The sequence below is a fragment of the Paramormyrops kingsleyae genome, chromosome 9 (genome assembly GCF_048594095.1).
Source record: "Paramormyrops kingsleyae isolate MSU_618 chromosome 9, PKINGS_0.4, whole genome shotgun sequence".
Taxonomy (NCBI): domain Eukaryota; kingdom Metazoa; phylum Chordata; class Actinopteri; order Osteoglossiformes; family Mormyridae; genus Paramormyrops; species Paramormyrops kingsleyae.
In genome coordinates this window covers 7,638,678-7,648,770 of record NC_132805.1, presented here as the reverse complement: position 1 = coordinate 7,648,770, position 10,093 = coordinate 7,638,678, and the positions used below count along the sequence as shown (strand labels likewise).

The following is a 10,093-nucleotide window of genomic DNA, read 5'->3' as shown; positions in this document are numbered from 1 at the left end:
GACTGCCTTGCACTCGTGGTGTGTGGGTAGCAATGAAGAGACTGATGGAAGACAGCGTGGCCTCACACCCCCTAGGACTGAGGGATTGACCCTTACAGTATGTGGGAATGTATATATTACATTCTAAGAACTAAATACAATGTGTGAGTGTGTGTGAGTAAGTGAGTGAGTGAGTGAGTGTGTGTGAATGGTGCCACTGGTCTCCAATCTGTGAATCTCCATGACCCTCTTCTGGGTAAGTAGACTATCGATGGATGGATGGATGGATGGTGCAGTACTTAAATCTATATGATATTATGAAGATGCTTCAAAAAGTCTACTAAGCTTTTTCAATGTTATAAAAAAATTAGCGGTGCCATCATTGGTCCGTGAGCTGAAATCGTAAATGTCACAGATTGCAGGGTCATGGGACATGCACTGGCGTGGTCTGGGGGGCGGGTCATGCCTTCAGCAGATTCCGGTGTCAGTCAGACCATCACTCCAAATGGCTCCCCAATCTCGGTGACACAAACGAGCAAAGGAGGAGGAGATCCAGACGCAAGTCTATTTTACTTTTAATATAAAACAGTATGATTCCAAAATAAATAGTTGTACTACGTAATCTAACAAAAAAGATGTTAACATTTTAAAATACATTTACAAGAAATAAATATATTAATGTGAAAAATGTGATTTTACAAGACAGTCGCTGTAGTTCCTGTAATACAGTTCTGAGGCCAAGAAGAGCGAATGTTGCACACAGGGTCATCATCAGCCACGCCCCCCCCCCCCCCACACCCAGTAACAGCAGGGGCTGCACTTTAGCCTCAGTGCTGAGAGGGCAGCAGGGCAGCATAAACTGCCTGGGATCTGGTCTCCTAGGATGTTTGGCATGATCTCCATTTAACATTTCTCCATTTAAGCTTGAACCCCAGCAGACTATGGTGGTCCTCGCGATGTGACAGTGCATGTGCATGAAATGCACATATCATGCAAGCCTGTCAGGGCAGCAGAACGGCGCTGCCTTGCGCGTGTGGAGTTTGCATGTTCACCCTGCGTGGCGGCTTTCCTGCGGATCCGCTGATTTCCTTTCACTGTCCAAAAACATGCAATTTAAATGAACTAGTGACCATGTGTCGCCAAGCGTACGCCCTGCAGTGGTTGGTTGATTCCTGCTTCACGCTAATTATAATTTATTAAATCATATTATATGATGTTGTATTACATTATATTATATATAAATGATTAATTGATGAATTGTCAGATTAATCGATTATTGATGTAATCGCTAGTGACCGCCCTAGGTCTAATGTGACGCGATGTTTCTGTATCAGGCGGAACCAAGGGCAGACCGGCCCTCTAAATGCTCTGCTGACTGCCCCGCTGCCCAGCCCCCAGAGCCGTCGTCGGAGGGTCAACACAGGCTGCATGAATTAAAAGCTCAAAACAAGCACTGTGGAATGTGAGAGCATCTTTCGTTATATATGTCTATATATATATATAAAAAAAAAAACCTCTACAATTATTTTTTTTCAGGGCAAAACCACATTGACAAGATAAAGTAAAATAACATTAAAATAACACTGCATATAAATACATCATATTAAATAAACGGAATATTGAAAATACTCTAATATTATTTATAAATTAAAGGTACTGCACTACAAAAAGGGGATAGTAGATCTGTCTGTACTCAGAGCTTCTGGTACTCTTTAGAGCAGTAAGTGCATGGATCTTTGGAAAAATAACTTAATAAGCAGATTCTATGTTTCTCAGATGAAAGTCGGCATCTACTGTCAGCTCTTTGTGTCAGTATCTACAGAGTGTTCCTCTTGAGTTAGAACAGCGTCCTACTGTCTGTTAGTGTGTATATCCCGCTTCTCTTCACACCGTCAGATATCCTGGGAGCTTTGCCTTCCTGGTCCTCTGCTGTGAACATCTGTGCGGCCACAAGGGCACTCGGCGCCCCTTCCTACGCCAACCCCCCCCCAATCCCCCGACCGCCTCTGGTCAGCTTGCCAAACTGCCCAGGTCCATATCCAGTGGAGTGGTGCATTAAACACATTTCAGGACTGCCAACCACTGGTCAGCTGCAGGGCTGGGAGCTGGTCTGCGTTCATGCAGTTCATAGCAGCGATTCAATGTCTCTTGTACACGTGTGTGAAAGTGTTTTGTACACACACACGCACAGACACGATGGGCTCTCATTTTTCACGTTGGGAGTCCATCCATCCACAGCCAAAAATGTTTAGTTCTTACATCAAAAGTGCTGTATAGAAAATTCCTTCATTTTTGTATCCTCTTCGTCCACTTTCATCTCCTAGGTTTCTCACATCTGAAACAGGACAAAAGCAGATTAGAACATCGCCACCAATCAAAGCCCAGCTCCAGTGAGCCTCTCCACCAATCAAAACCCTTCCCCAGTGAGGCCATTAATAAAAATTCTACTTTACTGAATTCCTCGGTCAAATCACCCATAAATAATCCACCAGTCAAAATCCTGCTCCAAGTGAGCCTCTCCACCAATCAAATCTCCACCCCCTGAACACAAGACTGAACTCTCTTTTGGAGTGAGTGAGGAACCACAAGTCCAGAAGTGAAGATCACCATGACTGTAAGGGGTACCATTCCCATGGTGAAAAAGGGGTTAACTGGACTGCTGAAGCAGACTTGACCTGACTTGATAACTTGAACATAGTCTGTGACTCTGAGTCAACAATCACACCCAGAAAAAAGTCCGGGAATGCACTCTAATGCTCGAAAGGTTCAGCACTGACAGTACGCACTCGACAGAAACACACGCCAGTTCACGCCAGACAAAACACCACACACAGGATCCATTCACAGGGACATGCAGCAGACAAAACATATAGCCCACCACGGCACAGCAAACACACACACAGATACTCATCAAGAGCCGGCATGTTCTGCGTATCCTTCAACGACCACCAAACGGTTCTGACCGAACTTGGGGGACTAGCAATGTAATGCAGTGTTTTCCAACCAGGTCCTTGGGGACACGCAGGCAGTCCACGTTTTTGCTCCCGGGAGCTGGAGGGGGGGAGCAAAAAAGTGGACTGTCTGGCAGGGAGTTGCAAAAACGTGGTCCGGCTTGTGGTCTTTGACGACTGGGTTGAGAATCACTGGTGTAAAGTGTCACTGATAAATGGTGACACACATCAAACTTTAAGGTAGTTAACATAAAAAAAAATTTTAACGACACTCATTACTGTGGAGTACCAGGATTTATTCTCCTGAATAAAAACACATACATACATACACACACACACACACACACACACACACACACGACAGGACAGAATGCTCACACCCCAGCACAGACCAGCAAAATAAAAACAGCTCTCCCATAATGCTGTGCGGCAAAGGCTCACTGACACACAGGAAGCTCAAGACAGACAGAAGCAAGCACATCTGTCCAGAGGTGTGTGCCCAGTGGAGAGTGCGATGGGCTGTGTCAGGCCCCCTCCAGAAAGATATTTGGTGACTCCGCATTTACTGCACGGTAAAATGTGTACGTTTGGACCTATAGCGACGAGGGACTTCAGAATTCCCCACTCACACCCCTACTGTCTGTTACTTTTTTGTTTGTTTTTTTAATTTCTACTTGGAGCAGGACCCCAGTGCTTTTACAGCCTGGGACAGGAAATATTCAACAGTGCTTACAAACTAAATAATAAGCAACAAGGGTCGCCGCTCACGCCCCCGAAAGACGAGGGACCAGACGGCACGCAGTCACGGGCGCCTCCGATCACACAGCACGTCACATTAAGCAGAAATGACACCCAAAGCATAAGTTACATGCTTAAAGGAGCGTTTCCAGGAACAAACCTGCACGTTCTTTGGTTTAACTCAAGACTCCTGGCCTTGCAGTCTAACTCTGAGTTTTTGCAGGAACACTGACAGGTGAGGGGGTCCTGCACAAAGCGCCTCCTTTTCTCTGAGCAAGGGGCACAGTGGCTGCAAAAAGGCAAAAAAAGGGGGAGAGAGAGAGAGAGAGAGAGAGAGAGAGAGTCTAAGCAGGAGAACTTGAGAGGAGGAGCAGGGGGCCAGGGGCACTGCGGCCTCCATTGGAGTGGTTAGCCAAAACACCCGCACACAACGTTGAAGTGAGGTTAGTATCGCAGAGGAAGAAAGCGGGTCAGTGTTAGAGTAGAGGAGCTGTCACACAAACACACACCGCCTATCTAATCTCATGCTCACACACACAAAGCACGGCCACAGACACCACACAGTCTCCCCAACTGCTGCCCACACACTGGCCATCACTAACGCCCCCTCTGGTTCAGTGCACACTAGCTCTCTACTTTCTACATGGGGGGGGTGGGTATTCCCAGGGATCATTAGACCTGTGCCCAGCTGAGTGTTCTCAATGCGAAGACTGTATACTTCACTGTAAACATGATTTTATCAGGATATTCCCTCACACCAAAATCTGTCACAGACAGACCCTGGGGGGCCCTTGGGTGTACAGGCACAGCTGCCAGACGGGGTTACGCAGCCAGGGACGGGACACCTGGTCCACTTCGGCCATGTGACCAGCCCGACGCAGTGAGCCGGTCTAAGACGTTCAGCCCTTTAAGGCGACATGAGAAAATGCAACCGGTTTGCTATGTTGTCCCCTGAAAAACACCACATCCAGACAGCCTGGACCTCAATGTGGCTGGTCGACAGCGGTACTGCCTGCTCCTTACTGGTTCCTCCAAAGCATGTTCATCACTAGATGAAAAGAGGACAGGAACCACAGGGAGCAGGAGCTGGGAGGAAAACAACCTTCCGTCTCCCGAGAGACGGAGCCCAATGCAGCTGCTGCCTAAAATCAGCTCTCCGCTGACTCAGGAAAAGGAAACGGTGAACCAATAACCTGCAGGCTGACCCACCGGAAAACCGGGTGGCGAGAGAATAAGGCCTCGATGCCCAGCGACAGAGGCTTCCTGCGACGCTTATCATTCCAACAGACCGTTCCGCACACCTTCCGGAGAGTGTCTGACAACTGCATGCATGCAGTGAATATGCCCCCACCCCTGGCACCCAGCAAAGCCTCATCACACCTGTTGTATTAAAGGCCAACAGAATTCCTTAACAGCCCATGAAAGGTTGGAGCTTAACAAGTCGAGAACAGCTAATATGCTAAACTGCGCTAATACAATGTTTCAAAACCGCACAGGGCCCTGGCTCCCCTACACCCGGCCCCAGACAGACTGCATGGCCCCAGTGTGATTGTCCCTCTGACATAACACATAGATTAGAGCACAAAACCTTCAATCAAAACAAGATTTAATACTTACTTTTCCTTGTTCTCTTTCACATCAGTCTTTGGTCTGAAAGGATAAAGGAGAAAGCCTGAAATTAGCCAGGGTAGACAGACTGAGTCACTATGCGTGAGAAAGTGGCGGGCTGTGGGGGGGCGGGGCCTGACGTGGGCGGTACTCACCTGCACTCACACTTTTGGTGTTGCGTGAAACTTCTCAGGTACTTCTGCTGTTGCACCCGCTGCTTTATTCTGATGACCTGTTGCGACACACGGGGTGGGTCAAAGACACGGACATGCAAACGCCACCTCAAACTGCTGACTAACTCTTCCTTATTTACCACAGAGCTTTATTCTGACTACAGACAGGTAACTACCAATCACTGACTAGAAGAGGGTTCTGCTCATTGCGGTACCACTATAACGTCCTTGGTTTGTGTATGGAGATTAACCACATGGTCTCACATGCATAAGTACTAGACAAAGAGGAAGGAGGAGACAAAGATGGGTGAGCTTGGCCCTCGTCTGCCCCTGTTCCTTAGCCTCTTCCAGGCTCATTCCCCTGAATGATCACTCGCTCCCTCGCTTTCTAATGCCTCACCTCCATGGTCGTGTTGTAAGTTTCCGTGGGAACGCACTCCATCGCCTCATCGTTGCAGCAGCCCCCACATCGCTTGAGGGCAACGCAGGATGGGATGTACGTGACCTCCGTCTCATCTGGGTACTCTAAGAAGATGTCCACCAACACTTCCCTCGGTTGACACAGACTTTTATTGAATACATCCATGAAAGGAACAACTGCAGGAGAACAGAAAGGTTAGGTTAATATCCATTAACCGCCATCATCATCACTACCACCACCATTAGAATCACTCTTGTGAAAAATCCCATCATCACCTAATGAGTTACAGCCATATTTCTCATAATATTTAAATAACTTCGGATTTTGTCATGGTTAAGCTTCCTAGCGGAACTCTGCCGGCCAGCTGAGTCCTGTCCTAGTTCCTTTCTAAACCCTGTGATCAAGGTTGTTCTTTTCACTTGGCTTGACAAGCAATCCGACAGGGTAGCATCACAGTGGCCCTGATCCTCACCCAAGGATGGACAAGTGACCCCAATGACCGACACCACCTTCAATGTTTGTGGTTCAAAGATCAATGACGGGCTCTTAAGGTATTTCTGGGGCCTCCCTCCTCGAATAGTCCGAAAACAGGCAGCTGAGGTCGGCTGGAGATTCTAAACTGGTCCCACTGTGTAACCGTCTGGCAGAATAGAAGTGGGTGTCCAAAAATGCAGTGATGCCTCAGCCTAGATGTGCCTCCCCTAAGTCTACTTCCCATAATATTCTTCAGATGGCTGATTTTTGCTACATGAAAATGGATGGAAATCTAGGTGGTCTGGCGAAGCAAAACTATTTCTGGCCACTAGAGGTCAGCAGACCAGTGTAACGGCGTTACTAAAGGGAAACCCTTCGACAAAGTCCTAACACCTTCAGTCTCACACAAGGCGAACGTACCTTCATTTTTGCTCTTCTCTCTGTCCTTTGGTATGTGGGCAGCCTGCGATGGACAGAAACGGCACATGTCCAAATTAATTCCTCCAAAACACCGCACATCCTTTTTGTTTCTAATTTCATTTAGTCCGACCTCTTCGTGTTAGTCACTATAAAATATAATAATACCTTTAAAAATGAGAAACTTTAGGTACAAGCTTGGTCGTTAAACAAAAAAAGTTTCAATGATCATTTATGCCTGTAAAAATACCTTGCACGGCATGGTTTATGTAAGTAGGCCTACACACTATGAAAAATCGTTGAATGCAAAATCCATAATAAAGAAATCTGTTTTAACGCCTTTCTTTCTTCCACAACAGTTAATAATTCTATTTATAATTAAGTGTTAAAACATCAAATAGTGACAAACTAAATGCTATCGCACACCAAATAGTCACAGTATTCTAATATCAAGCACATTTTTAAATATCAATACGGCCACGTAATTCAAATAATCGTGAGTTAATAACTCTTTTAAGCGACTTAAGATAAATCTTACAGCCTTTTATGATCCTATGGTATAGTAACTCGTGAATTATACATCACTCGTTTAACAATCGCGGATGCAGGCCCGTAAAGCCGGCTTCCCCCCGATTACAGCCCTTTACAGTCGACCGGGCCCCATCAGCGCGTATGAACAGCACATTAAGATCTTTAATATAACTGATTAAATGTTCAATTTTATAGTAGGCATGTTTCGCCGACTGGTACCGAATAAATCGACAATGAAAGGACGTGATGGGGGGGGGGGTGTAGGTTGCATTACGTTTCAACCCCCGAATTCAGTGTTTCATCATTCAAAAAGCACGTGATCTCGCACTTGCACGCAGGTCACTCTGTTACAGGACAATCAAGGCGGCTGTTTTCACATAAATTACAGGTTTTCCGTCATCTTTCGTAATCTTTGTAATTTGGTTATTAATATTACTTTAAATGATTAAATAAATAATTATATTTATTATAGTTTATTGTCATATAAATAACACGTAGTCACTGTTGTTAGGATATTATTAATAATAATAATGATAATAATTATAATAATGATTAATATGGGTGTTTGTATTGTTGTTCTTATTGTCGTTCTGCTACTGTTACTGCAAAAAGAGGGAAACAAACAATTAAAATCCTAAACAATCAAGGAACAAAGACAGCGTGCGCTCTTTCCAGAACGTTGACAGCGGAACTTAGATTTCAGTGGGAACGGTGTTACTTGTTACGGCCAAACACGTTTCCACACTCGCACTTAAAGCACGGAGCTCAGACCCGATCGGTCCCTGACCTGAACTTCACCATATAATTCAATTTAGGATGATAAAGAAGCAAACTACAGCTCCCAGCAACGAGCCTCCAGCGCGGTGAGAAGCGACCTGGCATGTTAACCGCAATGACGAGCGACACGCACACACGCACGGACGCAGCACGACTCACTTTCACTCACCGGATCAGGCTCAAGTGCAGACCTACCTTCAGGAAAGACAAGTGAAGCGCCGCCAGAAACAGTTCCAGTATCAAATTCACAACTAAGTTCATGATTATTACTCCAAAGGCGAAGGTCGATCCGGCAAATCTGTCTCTGTCAAGCAATACAATTCGCGCTATATTGTAGGTTTCTCAAGGGGCGTTGAGGAATATCCGCAGCTACATAAACTCCATTTCGCCCCGCACCGGGAGAAGGGGTATCGTTGGAGAAAGTGTTTCACTTGCGTTCCTCCAACTGCTCCTTATACAGATCAAGTCGTCCAATAACGGGGAGGGGGGATCCGAACTGTGCGTCACTTTTTAATCCTCGTCAAAATCCTCTCCTCTTCAGAGCGCCGAAATCCGCATGACAGTAAAAATCCCACATTTCATGTATCAGTCCTTCTGGAGAAAGGCTGATCGTCAAGCAAAACTGGAGAGAGTGAGAGAGAGGAAAAAAAACTCAGACTCCTAAAGACAACTTTGAGCGGCGGAAAGGTAGCGGCAACGCGCAGACTTAAATTATCACAGCCGAGAAACCAAAACGAAACCACTTGTGAAATCGATAAAATCGTAATCGTTCGTCCGACTCTGCTGTAGGACATGCCAGCGATGGTCCCCGTTACCTGCACATAATTCCTCTATTGTGGCCCTTTCCCCTAACCGACAGTACACTGAACCGTGCCGTCTCCTCCAGCTCCACCTCGGATCTGCTGTAGGGTTAAATGTAGCCTCACACCCTGCAGCCGCGGGCGATCGCTGATTGGCCGGGTCCAAGGTGGGCCAGAGCGCGTCCGATGCCAGCGATGATGTCGCTTATTAAGCGCTCTCACGGACCCTAGTCTTCCCAGTGCCAGTTCCGGACCTTGACCCGAAACCGATAACCGTGCCGGGAACGTGTGAGATACCTCGGCGCGGTGCCTTTATCTGTACCGATCCAAAATTACGAGCTGTGTTATAAATAAAGTGCCACTTTTGCCCTGTGCATCTTCTCTGTGAAGTGTGGTTTAACTCCACGAAACTGCACCCTATACCCGTTTGCGTACGTGATCCTAAGCATACCTCCGCGTGACAGATGGAGAATTAGTGCTTCCGATCTGCACGGAATTCCAGACTTTCCTGCGGACCTCCTTAGACGGCAGAAGCCGGCGGGGCTCTGGGGGCTGTCGGGGAGCGCACAATGGCCAGCAATTCGCCGTTCTGTGTGAACGCAAAGGTGCGGCCGCAAGAGCAGCTTCCACCAACCAGGCAACTGCACTTGTCACGTAGGCACTGAGACTGGGGGCAAAACGAACTCGGGTCCTCAGCCGTATACTGGAATACCCGAGGACACCTGACGCTGACTAACGATGCGTGTAAAGCCAAGCCAATCGCGCACCTGATTCACTGCTTTTTTCCTCATCGTGTATGAATATGTACAATTTAGGCTAATGGAAATATATACGTGTATATATATCAAGAGCATGTAATGATGGGGGGGGTCTTTCCGATCATCATTTGCTGATGAAACCTTTTGTGTGGCTGTGCATTAACGTAATTTCGGTATGTCTTTTGTCTTTTTAAAGTAATACGGGTTCCTCATTCGACTGTAATCCGGTTAATGAAAAGCAAACAAACGACCGGGTGGAAATTAAGTACTTTAAAGGTTGAGAAGACAGTCTTGGAGAGGCGGATTTGGACCTGACTGAGGAACAGACAGCAACAAATCACATTGATATAACACAGACCGATCTCTTTAGTGCTTTAGAAACAATGCAGTCGTTTATCCTCAAGAACTTAAGTGCAACGTTTTCCTCTAGTGGTATTTTTCCCCAGTTATAAATGTAATAAATTAT

At 46.4% G+C, this 10,093-nt stretch overlaps 1 protein-coding gene across 5 annotated transcripts; it reads right to left on the bottom strand.

Annotated features, from left to right (window-relative positions):
• Nucleotides 1-538: 538 nt before the first annotated feature.
• vegfaa (vascular endothelial growth factor Aa) lies at nt 539-9,546 on the bottom strand. Of its 5 annotated transcripts, none has more exons than XM_023813077.2 (8): nt 9,321-9,546; nt 8,265-8,691; nt 6,765-6,807; nt 5,850-6,046; nt 5,432-5,508; nt 5,286-5,318; nt 3,829-3,957; nt 539-2,314 (listed from the first exon to the last, which is right to left on the bottom strand). In XM_023813077.2, exons 2-8 carry the CDS (start codon nt 8,328-8,330, stop codon nt 2,293-2,295), a joined length of 567 nt encoding a protein of 188 aa, XP_023668845.1. In that variant the 5' UTR covers nt 8,331-8,691; nt 9,321-9,546; the 3' UTR covers nt 539-2,292. The 5 variants fall into 5 exon arrangements, with proteins under 5 accessions (XP_023668845.1, XP_023668844.1, XP_023668843.1 ...); XM_023813076.2 differs by lacking the exon at nt 9,321-9,546 and adding an exon at nt 8,885-9,244; XM_023813075.2 differs by lacking the exon at nt 9,321-9,546 and having other exon boundaries at nt 8,265-9,244.
• Nucleotides 9,547-10,093: the final 547 nt, after the last annotated feature.